Here is a 24,967-nt window from a genome sequence, read left to right on the forward strand (position 1 = left end):
ATCCAAATACAATGTACCTAAAAAACCATCTCTGTGTACTGAAAGTGTGAATTGGTTCCCTTTTACCACCTACTGCCTCTACCACCCTCATACTTATTTTTTTCTGATTATAAAAATGATTTTTTTTCCCATTATGGAAAATTTAAAAAATTGTACAGGACGAAATTTAAATCATCTATAATTAAAATTTTCACACCATAAATTAACATTTTTTAAAAATATAGTTGAGTTCATATTGTACCTGGAGGTGGAATTTTATATCTTACTTATTTATATTATATAACATTATTTCTCATGTTGTTAAAAATGTTTTTTTCAATTTTATTCATTATTCTCTCTATGGTATTTCATGCTATCATTATTCCATCAATAGCATCACTTAATTTTATGTATTTGGTTTAAGTTGTTTGATATTTTAAATAATGCTTTGATTTAAAAAAAAAAAAAACTCAATTCTGTACAAATAGTTGTTGCAGTTTTGATTATTTGAATAGATACCGAAAGGTAGAATTATGTCAAAAGAAAAAACATGTATTTTTAAGGTTCTTAATACAAATTGCCATATATTTTACCAGAACTGTTTATATCCCTACGTTAACGCAAGCATAGGTGGTGTATGAGAAAAGCATCTAATGGTTTTTCCCTTTAATTATGGCTACTTTGATATTGGAAACATATTGCATTATTTTAAAGTTTCCATTTGATTTACCAGTGAAATTGAACATCTTTTATATGTTTGTTAGATGTTTTAACTTATTCAGTATCATTTATTTATCTTTAAGGTCTTTATAACTTTAATGTAAAAAAATATGAGCTTTACATATTCATTAATAAATATATTCTGTTACTTTTTAACATATACTTTTAATATATACTGTTAGTTTCCAGTGTTTTTCCCCAAATTACTGTCTTTTAGTCTTGTTTGATAAACATACTATGTATATTCCAAATTTTTTATATTGGTGTCTAGCAGCACTATTTTTCATTGTAATGATTTCCACTTAAGAAAGTCCTTTCCCTTCTGTCTTAGTTACCTAATGCTGCTGTACCAGAAGGACCACAAGTGGATGCCTTTAACAAATGGAAGTTTATTCTCTCATAGTTTAGGAGCGTAGAAGTCCCAATTCATGGTGCCATCTCTAGAAGAAGTCTTTCTTTCTCTGTTGGTTCTGGGGGAAGGTCCTTGTCCTCAATCTTCCCCTGGTCTAGGAGCTTCTTGGTGTAGGGACCCTGGGTGCAGAGGACACCATCTGCTTCTGGTGCTTCTTTCTTGATGGTATGAGATTCCTCTCTCTTTGCTTGTTTCTCCCTCCGTTTATCTCTTGTAAAACAAAAGGCCCTCACACATCTGACAGTTTGTCATATCGTGGGGGCTTGTGTGGTGCTGTGATGCTGGAAGTTATGCCACTGACATTCAGATACCAGCAGGGCCACCCATGGTGGGTAGACGGGTTTCATTAGAGCTTCCAGACTAAGACAGACTAGGAAGAAGGACATGGCGGTCTACCTCTGAAAAAAATTAGTGAAAACCTTATGAATCGCAGCAGAACATTGTCTGATATAGTGCCGGAAGATGAGCCTCTCAGATTGGAAGACACTCAAAAGACAACTGGGAAAGAGCTGCCTCCTCAAAGTAGAGTCGACCTTAATGACGTGGATGGAGGCAACCTTTCAGGAACTTCATTTGCTGATGTGCCATGACACAAAATGAGAGGAGGCAGCTGCAAACATCCATTAATAATGGAAACGTGAAAGGTATGAAGTATGAATCTAGGAAAATTGGAAATCATCAGAAATGAAATGGAATGCATAAACATTTCTATTCTAGGCATTAGTGAGCTGAAATGGACTGTTATTGGCCATTTTGAATCAGACAATCATATAGTCTGCTATGCCGGGAACGACAAATTGAAGAGGAATGGTGTTGCGTTCATCATCAAAAAGAACATTTCAAGATCTATCCTGAACTACAATGCTGTCAGTGATAGGGTAATATCCATACACTTACAAAACCAAACCCAGTGCCGTCGAGTCGATTCCAACTCATAGTGATTCTGTAGCAAGGAAGACCAGTTAATATGACAATTAAATTTATGCACCAACCGCAAATGCCAAAGATGAAGAAATTGAAGATTTTTACCAACGTCTGCAGTCTCAGATTGATCAAACATGCAGTCAGGTTGCATTGATAATTACTGGCAGTTGGAACGCGGAAGTTGGAAACGAAGAAGAAAGATGGGTAGTTGAAAAACACAGCCTTGGTGATAGAAACGATTTTGGAGATTGCATGATAGATTTATGCAAGACCAACAACTTCGTCATTGCAAATACCTTTTTTCAACAACATAAACGGCGACTATACACATGGACCTTGACAGATGGGGAGTACACAGGAATCAAATCAACTACATCTGTGGAAAGAAGTGATGGAAAAGCTCAGTATCATCAGTCAGAACAAGGCCAGGGACGAACTGCAGAACAGACCATCAATGGCTCATATGCAAGGTCAAGTTGAAGGTGAAGAAAATTAAAACAAGTCCGTGAGAGCCAAAATATGACCTTAAGTATATCCCACCTAAATTTAGAGACTGTCTCAAGAATAGATTTGACATACTGAACACTAATGACCAAAGACCAGGCAAGTTGTGGAATGATGTCAAGGAAATCATATATGAAGAAGGGAAAAGATCATTAAAAAGACAGGAAAGAAAAAAAGACTAAAATGGACGTCAGAAGAGACTCTGAAGCTTACTCTTGAACATAGAGTAGCTAAAGCAAAAGGAAGAAATGATGAAGTAAAAGAGCTGAACAGAGGATTTCAAAGGGCGGCTCAAGAAGACAAAGTAAAGTATTATAATGACATGTGTAAGGACCTGGAGATAGAAAACCAAAAGGGAAAAACACGTTTGGCATTTCTCAAGCTGGAAGAACTGAAGAAAGAATTCAAGCCTTGAGTTGCAATAGTGAAGAATTCTATGGGCAAAATACTGAACGATGCAGGAGGTGTCAAAGAAGATGGAAGGAATACATAGGGTCACTATGCCAAAAAGAATTGGTTGGCATTGAACCATTTCAGGAGGTAGCATATGATCAAGAACAGATGGTACTGAAGGAAGAAGTCCAAGCTGCACTGAAGGCATTGGCATAAAACAAGGCTCCAGCAATTGACGGAATACCAACTGAGATGTTTCAACAAACGATTGCAGTCCTGGAAGCGCTCACTCATCTTTGCCAAGAAATTTGGAAGACAGCTGCCTGGCCAACTGACTGGAAGAGATCCATATTTATGCCTATTCCCAAGAAAGGTGATCCAACTGAATGCAGAAATTATCGAACAATATTGTTAATATTGCACGCAAGTAAAATTTCACTGAAGATCATTCAAAAGCGTTTGTAGCAGTAGTACATCAACAGGGAACTGTGAGAAATTCAAGTTGGATTCAGAAGAGGAGGTGGAGCGAGGGATATCATTGCGATGTCGGATAGATCCTGACTGAAAGCAGAGAATACCAGAAAGATGTTTACCTGTGTTTTATTGACTATGCAAAGGCATTCGACTGTGTGGATCATAACAAATTATGGGTAAGATTGCAAAGAATAGGAATTGGAGAACAGTTAATTGTGTTCGTGAGGAACCTATACATAGATCAAGAGGCGGTTATTTGAACAGAACAAGGGGATACTGTGTTGTTTAAAGTCAGGAAAGGTGTGTGTCAAGGTTGTATCCTTTCATCATCCTTACTCAATCTGTATGCTGAGCAGATATGAAGAAGAAAGAACAGGACGCCAGAATTGGAGAAAGACTCATTTGCGACCTGCATTATGCAGATGATACAACCTTGCTTGCTGAAGGTGAAGAGGACTTGAAGCATTTACTGATGAAGATCAAAGACTATAGCCTTTGGTATGGATTATGCCTCAACATAAAACAAAAATCCTCACGACTGGGTCAGTAAGCAACATCATGATAAACGGAGAGAATACTGAATTTGTCAAGGGTTTCATTTTACTTGGATCCACAGTCAGTGCCCATGGAAGCATCAGTCAAGAAATCAAACCACCCATTGCAGTGGGCAAATCTGCTGCAAAAGACCTCTTTAAAGTGTTAAAGAACAAAGATGTCCATTTAAGGACTAATGTGTGTCTGACCCAAGCCATGGTGTTTTCAGTCACCTCACATGCATGCGAACCCTGGGCAGTGAATAAGGAAGACCGAAGAAGAATTGATGCCTTTGAATTATGGTGTTGGTGAAGGATATTGAATATACCATGGACTGCCAGAAGAATGAACAAATCTGTCTTGGAAGAAGTACAGCCAGGATGCTCCTTAGACGTGAGGATGGCGATACATAGTCTCACATACTTCGGACTTGTTATCAGGAGGGATCAGTCCCTAGAGAAGGATATCACGTTGGTAAAGTAGAGGGTCGGCAAAAAAGAGGAAGACCCTCAACAAGTGGATTGACAAACAGTGGCTGCAGCGATGGGCTCGAGCATGACAACGATCACGAGGATGGCACAGGACTGGGCGGTGTTTCATTTTGTTGTACATAGGATGGCTATCAGGTGAAAGCAACTGGAAGGAAGCTAACAACAAGATAAAAGGTGGCGCAGGCCATGCCCCAGGGAAACCCTCCTTACTTGGGATCAGGGCTGTGACTTGAGTAAGGGTGCTGCATCCCACCCTAATCCTCTTTAACATAACCTAATCTTGCCTCGTTAACCACAGGCAGAGATTATGATTTGCAACACATAGGAAAATTACATCAGATCACAAAATGGAGGACAGCCACACAGTACTGGGAATCGTGGCATACCCAAGTTGACATGTATCTTTGGAGGACACAGTTCAATCCATGACATCTTCCAAAGATCAGATGGGTAGGTATTAATCTATATTTTCTTCTAAAGTTTTTTAAGTTTAATTTTTCTTTCTCCCTTCCCTCTCCCACTTTCTTATTTCCCTTTCTTCTTTCCTTTATTTTTTATGTTCACCCTGTTTAACCACTTGGGATTTATTTTGCCCTTTGGAGAGAAATGAGCATCTGATTTTATTTTTTCCAAATAGATAACCTGTTACAACACCGTTCCTTGAGTAATTATTCTCTTCCTCCAACAGTCTGTGATTAGATTTCCTCATAAAAGGCCTATACTTTTTTTGGAGTAAGGTTATTCATAAATGGTGCTCTTTATCTCCTCTTTGCTACTTTGTGAGCAGGATTATTTTTCCACTTCTAAATGGATATCTTTAAAATATTTTAAGGTATGAATTTTAAACTTTAACTTTTTATTTAAAAAGAATTTTCTTAATGTTCACTGATGCATATTCTTTAGAGAAGTGAAAATTACAGAAGAAAACCCACAGTGTTGAGATGTTGAAAGTTTGATGAAAGCATGGTTGGGCTGAAAAAGCAAAGGGAAGGATAGTTCCTTCTGGGTACATTCAATACCTTCTTTGTTCACCTCACTCATCCAAACTCCCAATTCAGAGCCATAGTGGTAGCCCAGAATTCTCTAAATCCCTGTAATCTCCTCTCTCTTATGCTCTCTTGCCCTAAGAGTTTCCTTAGGCTAGTAATAAATCTATAAATTCTTGTTTCTTTTTGTTTTGCTGTTGTTTTGTGTTTTACATTCAAATAGTTCTTCCTTTACAAATAACTGAAAAGTCCTCATTCTGGTCCTCCTCACGTTCCAACCCCCTTCCCCAACTTTTTTTTTTCCCCTCTTATTTAGCCCCATCAGGGCAAGTGTGTGACTGTGTGTGCTTTTGCTTGCACCAATAAAAAATAAATTGATTTAAAATTCTTTTAGGGATGCCTCTACTATCTGAAAGTTGTAGAGTCTTAAGTTTTTTTTTTTCCATTGTGGTGCTAAGTTATAAAATATCTGAAGTTGTTTTGCATTTCACCTGAGGTAATTTTTTTTTAATGCACTTCTCATTAAACAAACTAGCTTCTCATTGAACAGTTAGTACACATATTGTCTTAAGACATTGGTTACCAACCCCACAACATGTCAACATTTTCCCCTTCTCAACCCTGGGTTCTCTATTACCAGCTTTGGTATCCCTTCCTGCCTTCTAGTCCTTGCCCCTGGGCTGGTGTGCCCCTTTAGTCTCATTTTGTTTTATGGGTCTGTCTGATCTTTGGCCGATGGGTGAACCTCAGGAGTGACTACTGAGCTAAAAGGGTGTCTGGAGCCCATACTCTCGGGGTTTCTCCAGTGTCTGTCAGGCCAGTAAGTCTGGTCTTTTTTTGTGAGTTAGAATTTTGTTCTACGTTTTTCTCCAGCTCTGCCTGGAACCCTCTGTTGTGATCCCCATCAGAGCAGTCAGTGGTGGTAGCCAGGCACCATCTAGCTGTACTGGATTCAATCTGTTGGAGGCTGTGGTAGATGTGGTCCATTAGACCTTTGCACTAAACTTTCCCTTATATCTTTAGTTTTCTTCATTCTTCCTGGCTCCAGAAGGGGTAAGTCCAGTCGAGTATCCTAGATGGCTGCTCACAGGCTTTTAAGCCCCCAGACACTACTCACCAAAGTAGAATGTAGAACATTTTCTTTATAAACTATGTTAGGCCAATTGAGCTAGATGTTCCCCTAAACCATGGTCCCCACAGCCCTTAGCCCAGCAATTTGGTCCCTCAGGGAGCTTGGATGTATCTATGGAGCTACCATGACCTTTCCTTTTACAGGGCTTTCCCAGTATTGTGTCCTGTCTTGGCCTTCACCAAAGTTACCACTTATTGTCTATTTAGTGTTTTTCCATCCCCACCCTTCCCCTCCCTCATAACCATCAAAGATTGTTTCTTTTTGTGCGTAAACCTTTTCATGAGTTTTTACGGTAGTGGTCTCATACAATATTTGGCCTTTTGTGATTGACTTATTTCACTCAGCATAATGCCCTCCAGTTTTATCCATGTTACGAGATACTTCACAGATACATCGTTGTTCTTTATCGTTGCATAATACTCCATTGTGTGTATGTGCCACAGTTTGTTTATCCATGCATCTGTTGATGGGCATCTGGGTTGTTTCCATCTTTTTGCTATTGTGAATAGCACTGCAGTCAACTTGGATGTGCATATGTCTATTTGTGTGACAACTCTTATGTCTCTAGCTAGGCTATATTCCTAGGAGTGGTATTGCTGGATCATATGGTATTTCTATTTCTAGCTTTCTAACGAAGCGCCATATCGTTTTCCAAAATAGTTGTTTCATTTTGCATTCCCACCAGCAGTTCATAAGAGCTCCGACCTCCCCACAGCCTCTCCAACGTTTGTTGTTTCCTGTTTTTTTTGATTCATACCAGTGATGCTGGGTGAGATGGTATCTCATTGTGGTTTTGATTTGCATTTTTCTAATGGCTGCTGATCGCGAACATTTCCTCATGTGTCTGTTGGCTTCTTTGCTGTCTTCTTTGGTGAAGTGTCTGTTCATTTTCTTTGCCCATTTTTTAATTGGATTGTTTGTCTTTTTGTTGTCGGGGTATTGGATTTTCTTGTAGATTTTAGACATTAGACCTATGTCTGGTTTGTTACAGCCAAATTTTTTTTCCCGGTCTGTAAGTTCTCTTTGTACTCTTTAGATGAGCGTAATTATTTCATTTTTAGAAGATGCCAGTTATCTAGCTCATTTTCTTGAGTTTGTGTGTTGTTGGTTGCGGTTTGTATCCTGTTAATGCTGTGTATTAGGGCCTCTAGTGTTGATCCTATTTTTTCTTCTATGAATGTCATAGTTTTCAGCTTTATATTTAGGTGTTTAGTCCATTTTGGATTAGTTATTGTATATGGTGTGAGGTATGGGTCCTATTTCTTTTTTTTTGCAGATGGACATCCAGTTTTGCCAACACCGTTTGTTAAAAAGACTGTCTTTTCCTCATTTGATAGACTTTGGGCCCTTGTTGAAGATCAGGTGACCATAGGTAGATGGATTTACATCTGGGTTTTCAATTACGTTCCATTGGTCAATGTATCTGTCGTTGTACCAGTACCAGGCTGTTTTGACTAGTGTAGCTGTATAGTAGGTTCTGAGGTCAGGTAGTGCAAGCCCTCCAACTTTATTCTTCTTCAGTAATGCTTTATTTATCTAGGGCTTCTTCCCTTTTCATATAAAGTTAATGATAGTTTTTTCCATCTCTAAAGAATGTTGTTAGTATTTGGATCGGTATTGCATTGTATTTGTAAATCAGTTTGGGTAGAGTTGTCATTTTCACAGTGTTGAGTCTACCTATCCATGAGCATGGTATGTTTTTCCATTTATGTAGATCCCTTTTGGCTTCTTGCAGTAGTGTTTTGTAGTTTTCTTTGTAAGGTCTTTTACATCCCTGGTTAGGTTTATTCCTAAGTATTTTTTTTTTTTTTTAGGGCTGTTGTAAATGGTATTGTTTCCATGATTTCATTTTCATTGTTCTCTTTAATGGTGTATAGGAATCCAACTGACTTTTTTATGTTTGTCTTGTGTAATGCTCCTCTGCTGAATCCTTATATTGGTTCTAGTAGTTTTTTCATGGAGTCTTTTGGGTTTTCTATCTATAGTATCATATCCACAAATAGGGGCAGTTTAACTTCTTCATTACTAATTTGGATGCCCTTTTATTTCTTTTTCTTGCATTACTGCTCTAGCTAGGACTTCTAGCACAGTGTTAAATAGGAATGGTGATAAAGAGCATCCTTGTCTTGTTCCTGTTCTCACGGGGGATGTTTTCAGTCTCTCTCTGTTAAGAATGACATTGGCCTCCTTGAAATATATCCTAGAGAAATAAGAGCCTTTACATGAACAGATATATGCACACCCATGTTCATTGCGGCGCTGTTTACAATAGCAAAAAGATGGAAGGAACCAAGGTGCCCATCAATGGATGAATGGATAAATTATGGTATATTCACACGATGGAATACTAAACCCAAAAACCCAAATCCAGTGACGTCAAGTCGATTCCAACTCATAGCGACCCTATAGGACAGTAGAACTGCCCCACAGAGTTTCCAAGGAGCGCTGGGGCGATTCGAACTGCCGACCCTTTTGTTAGCAGCCATAGCACTTATTCACTACGCCACCAGGGTTTCCAGTGGAATACTACACATCAATAAAGAACAGTGATGAATCTGTGAAACACTTCATAACATGGAGGAATCTGGAAGGCATTATGCTAAGTGAAATTAGTTGCAAAAGGACAAATATTATATAAGACCACTATTATAAGAACGCAAGAAATAGTTTAAACAGAGAAGAAAATATTCTTTGATGGTTATGGGGGGGGAGGGAGGGAGAGGGGTATTCACTAATTAGTAGACAAGAACTGTCCTGGGTGAAGGGAAGGGCAACACACAATACAGGAGAAGTCAGCACAACTGGAGTAAGCCAGAAGCAAAGAAGTTTCCTGAATAAACTGAACACTTTGAAGGCCAGCATAGCAGGAGCAGGGGTTTGGGGACCATGGTTTCAGGGGAAATCTAAGTCAATTGGCATAATAAAATCTATTAAGAAAACATTCTGCATCCTACTTTCGAGAGTGGTATCTGGGGTCTTAAATGCTAGCAAGCGACCATCTAAGATGCATCAATTGGTCTCAATCCACCTGGAGCAAAGGAGAATGAGGAACACCAAAGACACAAGGTAATTATGAGCCCAAGAGACAGAAAGGGCCACATAAACCAGAGACCAGAAGAACTAGATGGTGCCCAGCTACAACCAATGACTGTCCTGACAGGGAACACAACAGAGAACCCCTGAGGGAGCAGGAGAGCAGTGGGAATGCAGACCCCAAATTCGCATAAAACGACCAGACTTAATGGTCTGACTGAGACTAGAAGCACCCCGGTAGTCATGGTCCCCGACTTTCTGTAAGCCCAAGACAGGAACCATTCCCAAAGCCAACTCTTCAGTCAGGGATCGGACTGGACTTTGGGATAGAAAATGATACTGGTGAAGAATGAGCTTCTTGGATCAAATAGACACATGACATTATGTTGGCATCTCCTGTCTGGAGGGGAGATGAGAGGACAGAGAGGGGTCAGAAGCTGGCCAAATGGACACAAAAAGAGAAAGTGGAGGGAAGGAGTGTGCTGTCTCATTAAGGGGAGAGCAATTAGGAGTATAGAGCAAGGTGTATATAAATTTCTGTATGAGAGGCTGACTGGATTTGTAAACTTTCACTTAAAGTACAATTAAAAGAAAAAAAAAATGATGTTGGTCATTGGTTTTGCATAGATGCCCTTGATTGTGTTGAGAAATTTCCTTTCTATACCTATTTTATTTAGAGTTTGAAAAAAAAAAAAACCAATAGATTATACATAACTTGCTTAATGGGATCAGGCATGTAATCAAATGAACAAAGGAGGCTGGACATGAGAAAGTACAAAATTGGTGGACTCTGGCAGCATGCAGTGTCAGGTGGGGGCAAGCACTTCTCTGGTTCAGTTTTCTCTTTCCGTGCAGGTCATTGTTGACAGGTCTAATTTTCTAAGAGGTACCAGAAATTTGGATTTTTATGTGAAATCTTACAAATTCTAAATCACAGTGCAAGCCAAACAAAATAAGACTGCAGGCCACCAGTTTGTAACCCCTGGATACTTGTTATTGAGGCCTTCTAATCTGATTTGGAAACCCTGATGCCATAGTGGTTAAGTGCTATAGCTGCTAACTAAGAGGTCTACAGTTTGAATCCACCAGGTGCTCCTTGGAGACTCTACGGGGCAGTTCTACTCTGACCTATAGGGTCCCTATAAGTCGGAATTGACTCGATGGCAGTGGGTTTGTTGTTTTGGTTTTTTAGTCTGATTTACATTCCTCTTGTCTAATCTCACGAGCCCTGGTGGCGTGGTGTTTAAGCACTGGGCTGCTAACTAATGAAAAGTTTGGTGATTCGAGCCCACCAGCTGCTCCTCGGGAGAAGGATGCAGCAGTCCGATCCCGTAAAGATTAAAACCTCGGAAACCCCATGAAGCAGTTCTACTGTGTCCGGTATGGTTGGTAAGAATCAGAATCAACTTGCTGGCAATGGGTTTGGTTTGGTTTGTCTAATCTCTACCCCCAGCCCCTTGCCAACCTCCCTATAGTAGTGTAACCTATCTGAAGTGCAGATCAGTTAGGGTTGAAGGGTGGTTATGAGGATTAAATGCCTTAAAATGTATAACATGCATAGAAGAGTTTCTGGAACTTGGGTGAACACTCAATAAATGTTCTCTATTGGCTATTAGTTCTTCACTTAATTAAGTCGTTGCAAGACTCCTACTTGTGCTCAGGATAATTTCTTAATATGACAAAAAAGGTGTTTTATGATGATCCTTAGCTGTCTTTCCATCTTCATCTTTTGCGATTTCACCACATTCAGCCATTCTATATGCTCAAGGGTGTCAGTCTGTTTCATGTCTTATGCCCCCTTCCTCTTTTGCCCTGTCCATCTGACTGGTGATTTTTTTTTTTTTTATGGTGTTTTAAGTGAATGGCTGGTAAACTCTTACTCCTTTCCCTCTAAGATTCAGTTAGTTCAGGCATCTCTTCCTCTTCCCTTTAGAGAACTAATTTGCCCCTCTTTTGTGTCCTCATAAGACTTTGAACTCCCTAAGGGCAGTAATTATATGTTATTCATCCTTTATATTCTCAGTGCTTAGTATAGTGGTGACACATAGTGTATATCTGCAGTAAATATTGGTGGGAGATAATGCAGTTAGTAAAAGTTGAATGCTGGCACTTGACCCTGTGTCTGACTGAATCTCCTGCTCTCTGGACTGTTCTCACAAGAGGCTGTGACTGCTCTCTCATTAGGACAGACCCAGCATACACACTTCCCAACCTGAGGAGTCTAGTCCACTGTGATTACACCTAATGATGTGTACAGGAAGACGCTTATACTCCAAGGCAATACAGTAGCATTAAGGATAGTCCTTCCGCTGAAATGTAGCGTGTGAAAACTAAGGTGAAGCCCTCGGTTGGTTTGTTTCACCGGTGGGTAAAACAGTTCTATTTTTCTGCTTTAGAAGGTTGATGGTGAGTGATTGGAGATACCACATCTATTTATAGATAGTCTGAGTGCCAGATTTGTTATCTCCTTTCCCCAGTCTTGATAAACTAAAGAATGTTGGGCTTGACTATTGGTATTGTCTCCATTAATGAATAGGGGAGTCTCTAGAAAACATGTGAGCAGGAAATTCAGGAGCACCTGGTGTTGTTTTTATCAGTCTAGGAATTTGAGACTTGTAAATTGTATCCTGTTCTTTTTTCTGGCTAAAGAAAAGGCTTTAGTAAAAGACAAAGAATAGTGTTAAATCCATTGGAGGAATAAATTTACATACATCTAGATATATGCCAGCTTTTTCCGACCTGTTGTGTCATTCTTCATAATAATTTGATCACTTGTCTTCCTAGCTTTGTATAATTTGAAGCCGTTTGTGTCTGGTTAGAAGGAAAGTATTTTTTTCTTGCTTTTTAAGCTAATCTCCAAAAGATACAATTTAATCAAGACTAAAGGTAGGATTTTTTTTTACTTTTCTGCATTTGTATTTGAAGATTTGTTTCTGAAGGTTAACACTACGTGATTCTTTAGTTTTTAGCTCAAATGAAATTATTATTTATAAAACACATACATAATTTAAGATAAAATTTGATCGTAGTTATTTGTCTTCATTTACAAAATGCCTGCTGTGTGTTCAGTGCTCTGCCAGGTGCTGTAACACTTTCATTGCAAAGATGAATAAGACATAATTTTTGCTCTGGTTTGGTTTTTAAACAAGGCCTACTCACTTGCCTGTATGTGTAACTGGAATGGAAAAAACACAATAACATTATATAGTATCTGAAGGACATGTGTTTCATTATTTGACATCCAAGTCTGGATTTTGAAGTTAAACTTTTCCATCTTATGATGGGAGAAACCTGATCCATTTATCCCTCTCCTTTGTAAAGTCCTCAGATTCATAAATTTTTATCTAAACTATTTATTACTATATTATTAGTGTAAACATTTTTTTTTAATTTCAGTGTGTTTTAGGTGAAAGTTTACAGTTCAAGTTAGTTTCTCGTTCAAAAATTTATACACATATTGTTTTGCAACATTGGTTGCAATCCCCACAGTGTGACAACACGCTCCCCCTTTCCTGTCCAGGTTGCCTGTGTCCATTCATCCAGTTTTCCTGTCCCTTCCTGCCTTCTTGTCTTGCTTTTGGGCAGGAGTTACCCATCTGGTCTCATATATTTGATTGAACTAAGAAACATAGTCCTTGCGTGTGTTATTTTTTGCTTTATAGGCCTGTCTTTGTCTGAAAAGTGGACTTCAGGAGTGGCTTCAGTTCTGAGTTAGCAGGGTGTTGGGGGACCATAGTCTTGGGGGGTTCCTCCAGTCTCTATAAGACCAGTAAGTCTGGTCTTTTTCTGTGAATTTGAATTTTGTTCTGTATGTTTCTCTTGCTGTGTCTGGGTTTCTCTATTGTGATCCCTGTCAGAGAGGTTAATGGTGATAGCTGGCACCATCTAGTTCTTCTGGGCTCAGACTGGTGGAGGCTGCGGTTCATGTGGTCCTTTAGTCCTTTGAGCTAATATTTTCCTTGTGTCTCTTGTGTTTTCTTCATTCGCCTTTTCTCTGGATGGGATGGGACCAATAGAGGTATCTTAGATGGTCACTTGCAAGCTTTTAAGACCCCAGACGCTACTCACCAAATTAGGATGTAGAACATTTTCTTTATGAGCCATGTTATGCCAGTTGACCTAAATGTCCCTGAAGCTATAGCCCTCAGCCCCAGCCACTCGGACCCTCAAGGTATTTGGATGTGTCTAGGAAGCTTCAATGGCTTTGCCTTGGTCAGCCTGTGCTGACTTCGCCTATATTGCATTGTCTTTCCCTTCACCAAAGTTGACACTTGTCTACTATCTAGTTAGTGATTTGCCCTCCCGATCCTTCCTCACTCTCATAACCATCAAAGAATGCTTTTTGCTGTGTATGAACCTTTTCTTGAGTTTTTCTAGTAGTGGTCTCATACAATATTTGCCCTTTTGTGATTGACTTATTTCACTCCAGATTGACTTATGCCCTCCAGATTTATCCATGTTGTGAGATGTTTCACAGATTCATTATTGTTGCATAGTATTCCATTGTGTGTATGTACCATAATTTGTTTATCTTTTCATCTGTTGGAGCCCTGGTGGTATGGTGGTTAAGAGCTTGGCTGCTAACCAAAAGGTCAGCAGTTCAAATCTACCAGCCAATCCTTAGAAACCCTATGGGGCAGTTTTACTCTGCCCTGTAGGATTGCTACTAAGTTTTTTTTTTTTTAATGAGTCTCAACTGACTCAACAGCATCTAACAACAACAACAATATTCATCTGTTGATGTGCTAGGTTGTTTCCACCTTTTTGCTATTGTGAATAGTGCAGCAATGAATACGGGTGTGCATATGTCTACTTGTTTGACGGCTCTTATTTCTCTAGGATATATTCCTAGAAGTGGGATTACTAGATCATATGGTATTTCTATTTCTAGCTTTTTAAGCACTATATCGTTTTTCATAGTGGTTGTACCATTTTACATTCCTACCAGCAGTACATGAGAGTTCCAGTCTCTCCACAACCTCTCCAACATTTATTATTTTCTGTTTTTTTGATTAGTGCCAGTATTGTCAGGGTGAAGTGGTATCTCGTTGTAGTTTTGATTTGCATTTCTCTAATGGCTAGTGATCACGAGCATTTCTTCATGTGTCTGTTAGCTGCCTGAATGTCTTTTTAGGTGAAGTGTCTGTTCATATCTTTGCCCAGTTTTTAATTTGATTGTCTTTTTGTTGTTGAGGTGTTGAAGTATTTTGTAGATTTTAGAGTAGTGCATTACAGTTGTTTTGAATTTCCTAACATACTTCTATATTTCACAAAAATTTCCACAAAAGTCTTGGTAACTAGTATTTCTGCCCACCTCTAGCCCCTAAACTCTCCTTCTGCGAAAGTCCATCCAGCAGCAGAGTTTAATAGGGGCCATCCCCTTGCCACTTTCCAGTGGGCAGAGGTGCCCTGGGCAAGATGGCTGTCAGTCTTTTTTTTTTTTTTTTAAGATGCCGCCTTATCCTGAAACCATTAAACATTTAAATTGAATAACAGTTATTTGTTTTGATGCCAGGCTCACCAAACAGTCTTCTGAAAGCAATCTTTTAATTCCAGTTAAGACTTCCTGTGTAGCTTGCCTATAATGATAGAATGTGGTTGCCAGAAGATGAAAGAGTCTGTTCCTCTTGTTGCTAGACTTTTTATTATATATAAATTAATAAATTACCATTCTCTTTTGTGACCTTTGCTAGGGTAAAGTGGCTTCCAGAATTTGATTGTCCTGTGACTGTGACAGAGCCGAAGGCCAGACCTTGCATTTTGGCAGAGTAAACAGGGCAACCTGTTCTACCAAGTCTGTTGGCAGCCAGTCAGCTGCCTTCCAAGGACACCCTGAGTTCATCATACACCTTTCTTTCTGACTCCTACAAGCATTGCTTATGAACCATGTAACTCTAGAATTGATGTGGTATTTCTTCGGGCTTTTCTCAAAATACATTATGAAAGGTTTTGTTTCATTTTTCACCATTCACTTTTTGAAAGAAATGTATAGACCTTGGACAACTCTTGTTAATTAAGTCTTGACCTTTTTCCCCCCTGGGAACTGGCAACCCAATATGAAAATTGTCTATCAAGTGCTATCTTCTGGACATTTCTTTGTTCATTAGTCTTTGCTCACTAGAAGAAAGGCAAATCAGAAAGTACTCTAAAATCCCTAGGTATTGTTCTTTGTTGGAGATTCTGAGCTTTTTTTTTTTTTGTATTTTTATTTCTTAAATGTTTGTTGAAAAAAGAAACAGACTTTTTTTATTAAGAAGTATTTGGAGAGAATTATCTATGAACTTATATTTTACATGCTTACAGGAGGTTCCTTAGAATACCACTCCCGAAAATCGTACACCTATACCCCTTTTGAAGGTTTAGAATGCGTGTTAGCTTTTTAAAGATCCTGGAAAGTGCTGTAAGAAAAAACCTGTTTAACTTTGTATAACCTGAATTTCTAAAATTTACTTGAATTCTTCAACTTCCAGTCCACCACCTCCCTCTCCTCCCAGCAAGTTCTGGTTAACAAACATGATTTGGGAGATGTTTCATTTTTCCTTCCTTGACTTTTCTGCATCTGGTCCTGAAATATAGAACATGATTTCCAAATATGGTTTGGCAACATTACCTTAGGTAGCATACCAAGAAGAGCAGCTTAATGCTTAGAATCACTTGGCCATAATTTTTTAGTTTAATTTATTTTTATTTTTTATTGGGAGTTTTTAAATATCATGATTATTAAAGCATTTAGCACATTAAAAAAGTGAAGTAGGTTTCTGAATTAATGTCTTACACTTGTATAAGCCGTTCTCAGATGTGTTATCTCAGATGGCCTTAGACTCGGCTTGTGAACTAGGCAGAGCAAATATTGTAATCCCTGTCTTGGGGGAAAGTCACTTGAGTTCAGAGTGTTCTGGTGATTTGAATAAGACCATGTGATCAGTCAGCAACTGTTGTAGATTGAACTGTGTCCTCCAAAAATATGTCGTAAACCATAACATCTATGCCCGTAAACCATAACCTCTGTAAACCGTAACCTCTGTAAACCATAACCTCTATGCCTGTGGTTATAATCCCCATTTGGGAATGGGTTGTCTTTGTTACGTTAATGAGGCACGAGTAGTGTGGGGTGTGCCTAGAGTCTATCTCTTTTGAGATATAAAAGAGATTAAGCAAGCAAGCAAACAAGCAGAAATGGTGGAAGGTAGATGCTATGCCACATGAAGATCATCACCAAGGAACAACAAGGACCTTCCCCCAGAGCTGACAGAGAGAAAGCCTTCCCCTAGGAGCTGGCGCCCTAAATTTGGACATCAAGTCTCCACTTTGAGAAAATAAATTTCTGTTTGTTAAAGCTACCCACTAGTGATATATCTGTTATAACAGCACTGGATATCTGAGACAGCAGCAGAGCCTGGATTAAATCTCTAAACTCTTTCCACAACTGCACTTAATACTTTGTGCTAATTCTTTTAATCCTGCCTTCCTCCGTCTGATAGTTTGACCCATTCATTCATTAATACCTACTGTTTGTCAGATGGAGCCCTGGTGACACAGTGATTAAGAACTCAGCAGTTTGAATCCACCAGTCACTCCTTGGAAACCCTATGAGGCAGTTCTACTCTGTCTTATAGGTTTGCTATAAGTTGGAATCAACTCAACAGCAATGGATTTGTTTTTTTGGTTTTACAGGTGTGTCAGATATGATGCTATCTTGGTGAATGTTAAAAAATGAATCAAGAAAAATTCTTGCCTAGAGTTGCTCCTAGTTTAATGGGATAGGCAAATGAAGTGATAAACTCTAGTGCCTGAAATATATTGGTACAAATGCTAGAGAGCACTTACAAAGGAACATCAAATGTAATGTCCCTTTTGGCAGGGTTCCTACCAACAATGTACAGGACGTAACTGTTTCAGGGATAGGCCATTCAAGGGCTGGAAGGCGTGAAAACATCAGGTATGTTGAGAAAAGAGTGAGTGGTGAGGAAGGACAGAGGAAGAGACTGGAATGACAAGTTGGAGACAGCACTTGGAGTTGGAGTCCTGACTCCACAGCTTACTAGCTATGTAACGTTTCCAAGCTTCAATTCCTTACCTTATAGGGCTGCTGTGAGCGGGAAATGCAAGCACACATGGAAGGTGCCTCTACCTTGAGTCCTCAGGGAAAAAAAGAGGGAAATCAGTGAATAGAATATCATAAAGTTCCTGGTATATGCCAGCACTCAGTATATTGTGAGTTGCCCTGGTTTATCATGGTATGTTAATTTGACTTGCTGTAGGCAGTGAGGAGCTATGAATGATTTTAAACAAGTGACATCAGCTTCCCATTATAGAAATATTGAGAGTAATCTTCAGAGGAACTCATTTATGATGTCAAAACAAATTTTAGACATAGTGAGTTTGAGGCTCAGGTAGTACACTGAGGTATAAACTCAATAAGGACAATGAGACTGAGAGTGTACCTTTATTAAATTGTTTACTTTCAACCTGTATTTTGATAGGAGCCCTGGTGGCACAGTGGTTAAGCACTTGGCTGCTAATCGAAAGGTCAGCGGTTCAAACCTACCAGCTGCTGGGGGTAGCAGGGATGAGAAAGATGTGGCAGTCTGCTTCCGTGAAGATTATAGCCTTGGAAACCCTATGGGGCAGTTTTACTCTGTCCTGTAGGGTTGCTATAAGTTGGAACTGACTCAATGGCAATGGGTATACTTGACTTGCTTGCCATTAAAGAACAAGAAAGGTCTCTTTTGTTCATTGCATCATCTCTGGAGTTTTGTCCAGTTCAGGTCCATATCCAGGGTCTATATCTTCATGTAGTTAAAGAGAAATGGGTGTAGATGGCAGGTTTGGAGGAATACTTTTCAGCTAAGAATGCAAATCTGGATGGTCCCTCTTGGCAATCTGGATCTTCTCTAGGATGGGCTGTTATGATCTCAGTCCAGATAAGCAAAAGCTTCTTTAATGTATGGGATTGTTCTAGTCCTTCTGGTTTAGATGGGGCCTGTGATAGGCAAGTCTCTTAGGGTTAGTGCCTATGTACAGCAGCCACCAAAGTTCAGACTGCCCCCTTGTGGAGCAACCATTTTGCGATATTCCTTATCTTGCCAGTGCTCTGTTTGGCTGGCTCAGTGATTTTTAAAAGTTGGCACTTGAATGCCTTTAAGCACATACACACTCCCCGGTTAAGGCCACAAAACTTCCCTTTTGTCACCTGGCCTGATTCATGCATTTGTGTTTCCTCCCTAGTTCCTTCAGGCATTTAAGCTTCATTTGAAAATGGCATCAATCTCAGAATATGGAGAAGTATACTAATCTTTGTTATAATACTATCTGAAATGGCATGGGCCCCATTCAAAGGGGCATTTTTCAAAAAGTAGTTTTTCCCTGAAACATATGCCCAGGGGGACTGTATTAGACTGATGTTTCATGTTTCACAGAATTTATAGGGCAGGAGTTACTTTTTACTATTTAAGAGAACTACATTAAATCTTAGCAGGCTTACATTAGGCAGGGGGTATGGGGGAGCATAAGTATTTGTAAAATTTTAAAGATTTTGTTCAGTAATCAGTAAAACAACAACCAAAGAGATTGAACCTTCTTGTTCTGAATGGTTACTGAAGATGACCATTTGTATATGTCTTTATTGCATGTGGACTATCACTGGCGATTCTTTACCGTAATTCACCTCTGGGTTTTGCCAGCTCAAAATTCATTTCTATTGCTGTGGGAATGGTGGATCTTTCTCTTTCTTTACTAGCTTTTTATTATTTATAATGTGGAAAATTTGGGTGTGTTAACTGTTTGGGGTAGAATTTTTTTTAGTAAAAATTAAACTGTTTCCAGGATTTGTATAAGCAATAGAAAGTTTTAAAATTTTGTTTTGTTTTCTACTGAATACTTTGTTTTGATATGTTGTTTCAGTTTCTGTTACTATGGCAATGACGGCAGGGACTACAACAACCTTTCCTATGAGCAACCATACCCGAGAGAGAGTGACGGTAGCCAAGCTCACATTGGAGAATTTCTACAGCAATCTAATATTACAGCATGAAGAGAGAGAAACCAGGTATAGTAAGGCTAGTGAAATTTTTTTCCTTCGCTAAATAAGCTGTTATGTCGTGAGTGGGGTGTAAGTATGTTTTTCATTAATAATATGAGAATTGTAGATCCCTGAATGCTATTTTTAAGTTTCCTGAACTAACAGTGCACCAACTTACTTGTTTTATTTTTGAAAAATAATTTCTTGAGAGACCCAAAGTCCTGTGCACTCATGTACTTAGATCACATTCGGTTGATATATTAAACAAAACTTTCCAATCATGAAATTATATCTTTATACTTTCTTTTTATGAATGACTGACTTTAATTCAAAAGCATTTACACTGTTGTGTGTATTCTAGTGGGAATGAAAGAATGAAAAAACGAATGATGTTATTTTGCCTTCAGGAAACATAGAATATAGCCAAGGAGATAATGTACGTAAGCATTACAAGAAACAATAAGAAGTATCACTAATAGAAAGACAAAGAAGGGAGAGATTGCTTTTGACTAAAGCAACTGGGACAGCTTCATAAATAGTGGTGGCATTTAATAGGACCAAAGGAAGAGTACTATTTATACATTCATAAAAGGAGAAAGAGGTAAAAGAGCTGGAGGAAGGATAGTAGAGACCACCATGGCTAGGTCAGGCAATGTCCAATTTAGCACAAGCACAGGAAGTGCTGGATTTCAACATTTGAAAGCCTCGAATGCCTTGGATGCTTTGTTAAGTTAGCTATTCTCAGGTAGTAGAGAGCCATGAAGATTTTCAAGCAAAAGAAGTAAATGATCAGAAGTGTTTTCTCTGGAAGAATAGTTGTGGTGTGTAGGATGGATTGCGGGAAGAGAAAGATTAGAAACAGTAAATGCTAGTGATGTGGTCCAGGCAAATGGAAGGGAGGCTTGAACTAGAGTTGTGACGACAGTAGAAGAAATGACAGGTGAGAAAGATTAACAAAGTATGGCTACTAGCCAGATATAAAATGTGACAGAGATAAGTTAATCTTGGCTCTGAAATTTCATGCCTGGGCACCTGAGAGCATAGTGGTCCAATTTAGGAACCAAGAATAAGAGCAGGTGAGTCAGATTTTGAACTTAATTTTGGGCATATTATGTTTGAGATTCTGGAAAGACATTTAGGTAGTGTGAAGTACGAACTTTAACTGATAGATAAAGAAGAAAATTAGGATTTTGAGAGAGAGGATGTACTAAAATTAAGTAATTTGTGTGAAGGTGGTAGCTGACACCTTAGGAGTCCATTCTAGCAATGCGATGGACTAGGTGCTCAGATCAACCCTTACACTGAAAACAACTTACATTTAAAATTATTAAAATCGTCAAAGTTCGTGTGTAATCCGGAAAGAAAGGAATCCTTGGGCCAGCAATCAAGTGAAGGCAGGGACCTAAAGAAGTAAGTAAAACACTAAAATTGAGTATTCTCCTGGAGGGCATTTGATGTCACTGAATTGTATACATAAAACTTGTTGAAATGGCAAGTGTTTTTCATATATATTTTTATTACAATTTTAAAAATTTCAAAAGAAACTAGCAGAACTCCTAGAAATAAACATTATACTTATTGAAATTAAAATCTCAGTGAACAGGTTTAATTTTAGATTAGACACCACTGAAGAGAAAATTAGTAAACTAGGAAATAAAACTTAAGTAATTATTCAGAAGGTAGCTTAGAGAAACCTAATAGGAGAATTTGAAAGAAAGTTAAGGAACATGATGAATAGTGAGAAGAGCTACATATATCTAGTAAAAATTCCTAAGAGAAGAGAGAGACTGGAACAAAGACGAGCTAAAACTGAGTTTGCTGTCAACAGAAATTTTAAAAGATTCAATTTAGGCAGAAAAAGTGATCACAAACAGATCTTAGTGGTAAATATGTGGATAAATATAAACAAAAATTGTACAAAACGATGGTAATAACAATATAATGTCTTATGCGTTTAAAAATAGAATTAAAATATTTGCCAACAGTGGACTATAAGTCAGGTGAGAATAATTGGAATAAAAATGTTCTTGAAGATCTTTATATCTCTAAGGGTTGAGATCAAAGTAAAAAGGAGGCAAAGATTGATTAAGTTCAGACTTCATAAATTAAGCATACATGTAATTTCAAGGGTAACCACTAAGAGAATAAAACAGTTTGTAACTTCCAAATCTAGTAGAAGGGGGAAAAAAATGGGATGAGGAAAAAATCAGTTCAAAAAAGGCAAAAGAGAAAAACTGAAGTACAGAAAAGTAGGCATAAGTAGAAAGCACAAAAAAGAAGTTAGAAATATGTGCAAATGTCTCATTAATTATGGTGTCATTAAAGTATCTGGAAGTAGATCAGATCAAGGGAGAATGAATAAAGTAGAAGAGAACCAAGTAAAGAAAGATCTCTATTTTTTCAAAAGGGAGGCACTTAAGCTGTTCATCAGAATTTTAAAAGTTCGCTGTCTCTTCTTGCTGAAACCTTAAATTCCATTTTGCCCCCTATTTCCAAGCAAAGGAAAGTAAAAATAAAAGTGTCTCCTGATACTAAAAGAAATAAATTATCAATCTTAGTTTGGGGCCATGGAGGTCCGATTAAACCATCAGCTCTTATTTTCTAAAAGTTTGCACTTTAAGAAGACATAATGAATTCATAGGACTTAACCAATTGAATCCTCCACTCGTCTTTTGGTTTGTCATACTGTGGTGGCTTGTGTGTTGCTGTGATGGTGGAATCTATGCCACTGGTATTTCAAATACCAGTACAGTATTGAAAGACGTAGGAAGCTTCAAAAGAAGATGGAAGAAATACACAGTCACTGTACCAAAAAGAATTGGTTGACATTCAGCCATTTCAGGAGGTAGCATATGGTATGGAAGGAAGAAGTCTAAGCTGCACTGAAGGCATTGGCAAAAACACAAGGCTCCAGGAATTGATGGAATACCAATTGAGACGTTTCAACAAACGGATGCAACGCTGGAAGTGCTCACTTATCTGTGCCAAGTAATTTGGAAGACTAGCTACCTGGCCAACTGACTGGAAGAGATCAGTATTTGTGCCCGTTCCAAAGAAAGGTGATCCAAAAGAATGTGGAAATTGTTGAACATATCATTAATATCACATGCAAGTAATGCTGAAGATAATTGAAAAATGGTTGCAGTAGTACATTGACAGGGTGCTGCCAGAAATTCAAGCCAGATTCAGAAGAGGACTGGGAACAAGGAATATCATCGCTGATGTCAGATGGATCTTGGCTAAAAGCAGAGAATATCGGAAAGGTGTGTACCTGTGTATCATTGACTATGCAAAGGCATTTGACTCTGTGGATCATAACAAATTATAGATAACATTGCAAAGAATGGGAATTCCAGAACACTTAATCGTGCTCATGAGAAATCCATACAAAGATAAAGAAGCAGTAGTTGGAACAGAACAAGGGGATAGTGAGTGGTTTAAAGTCAGGAAAAATGTGTGTCAGGGTTGTATCCTTTTACCATACTTATTCAGTCTGTATGCTGAGCAAAGAATTCAAGGAGCAGGACTATATGAAGAAGAGTGGTGCATCAGGATTAGAGGAAGACTCATTAACAACCTGTGATATGCAGATGACACAGCCTCGCTAGCTGAAAGTGAAGAGGACTTGATGCACTTACTGGTGAAGATCAGAGATTACAGCCTTCAGTATGGATTGCACCTTAACATAAAGAAAACAAAAATCCTCACAAATGGACCAGTAAACAACATTATGTTAAACAGAGAAAATATTGAAGTTGTCAAGGATTTCCTTATACTTGGATCCACAATCAGCACCCATGGAAGCAGCAGTGTATTGCCTTGGGCAAACCTGCTGCAAAAGACCTCTTTAAAGCATTAAAAAGCGAAGAAGTCAGTTTGAGGACTAAGGTGTGTCTGACCCAAGCCATGGTATTGTGTGGAAAAGCTGGACTATGAATAAAGAACACCGAAGAAGAATGATGCCTTCGAATTATGGTGTTGGCAAAGAGTGATGAATGTACCATGGACTGCCAGAAGAACAAACAAATCTGTTTTGGAAGTACAGCCAGAATGCTCCTTAGAAACAAGGATGGTGAGAATTCATCTTACTTGCTTTGGACATGTTACCAGGAGGGATCAGTTTCTGGAAAAGGACCTGATGTTTGGTAAAGTAGAGGATCAGCAAAAAAGAGGAAGACCCTCAACAAGATGGAATGACACAGTGGCAGCAACAATGGGCTCAAGTATAACAATTGTGGGGATGGCGCTGGACTGTCTGGGCAGTGTTTTGTTGTGTTGTACATAGGGTCACTATGAGTCAGAACCGACTTGAAGGCCCCTAACAACAACAATCAATAAGCCTAATAAAGTAACAATCGGAGCTAAGTGTAAAAGCATTTTAGGAGGAAAGTTTTTTTTCTTTTTTTTTTTTTTAGCACGAGAGAAGGCGTGGGTCTTTCTGTTTAGATATGGCAGAAATAGTTGAAAGATACTACATTTCTCCCCAGAATTAGGGATGACTTCATGCAGTGTTAGGCTTGGCAAGGACTGAGGAAAGTGGAAGTGGAGATTTGTTGAAAGAATGAAGTTGCTTAGGTATTGATAGTCCCTCCCAGGTTAATGGTTCTCTTACTCTCTTGACTTCTTTCTGAAAGGAGAAAACCAGAAACCATTCAAGAAGCAGTGCTTAGGAGTGCATGATGCCAGGGTACGGAATCTGATGTTAGGAACTTATTCCATTCTAAGGGAACAAAGTGTAAACAACAGATAAAAATTAGTGTGATAAATTCCACGATAGGTACCTATTACAAGTGCTGAAGAAGCATGTGGGTGAAGTTTCAATCCTCAACGAGTATGTCCACTTGCAGAGATCCTGGAATGTTCACCTTATTCTGTCAGACTCTAGAACTAGTTTGGAGGAGTTCTCCCAGGATTACCTTTAGGAAAAACCAGCCCAACAGAAACAGAGCTACTAATATTCACTGAGAAATGAGTTGTAAGGCAAATGTTCTGATGGTTAATGGGGCTACTTTATATATGTGTATGACTTTCCAATTTTTGAAGAATTAGAATAAAAAACATTCAACTCCATTGAGCATCTTTGCTTGATTAGCAAAACTGAGCACAGAGTTTAAGCTAGGAATTTAGACAAGCTCATTAGTGTTAGAATCAGGATTCAAACACAGGCCTTTCCACCTTAAAAGTTTTTTACTTTTAGCTGCTCTGCTGTCCTTAGTTTTGCATATCTCTAGCATAAACACTGGTAAATATTAATGATTGTAGTAGATTGGATATTAATACAGAATTTTCAATATTAGAACATTAGTCATCTTGACTAACAATTCACTTAGGAAGGAGAGTGGAATAAGTTTTATAATTAATTAT

At 38.6% G+C, this 24,967-nt stretch overlaps 1 protein-coding gene across 2 annotated transcripts in view; it reads left to right on the forward strand.

The window, feature by feature from the left end:
* Positions 1 to 24,967, forward strand: part of STK38L (serine/threonine kinase 38 like) — a 102,602-nt gene that overhangs the window by 46,112 nt on the left and 31,523 nt on the right. For both annotated transcript variants that reach the window (XR_007517140.1, XM_049882713.1), the window contains exon 2: positions 19,486 to 19,630. Coding sequence is in view for 1 of the 2 variants with exons in the window: in XM_049882713.1 (XP_049738670.1) it covers positions 19,497 to 19,630 (134 nt within the window). In the remaining variant the exon portion in view is untranslated. The remainder of the gene's footprint in view (positions 1 to 19,485; positions 19,631 to 24,967) is intronic.

The sequence above is a fragment of the Elephas maximus genome, chromosome 4, assembly GCF_024166365.1.
Source record: "Elephas maximus indicus isolate mEleMax1 chromosome 4, mEleMax1 primary haplotype, whole genome shotgun sequence".
Classification (NCBI taxonomy): domain Eukaryota; kingdom Metazoa; phylum Chordata; class Mammalia; order Proboscidea; family Elephantidae; genus Elephas; species Elephas maximus.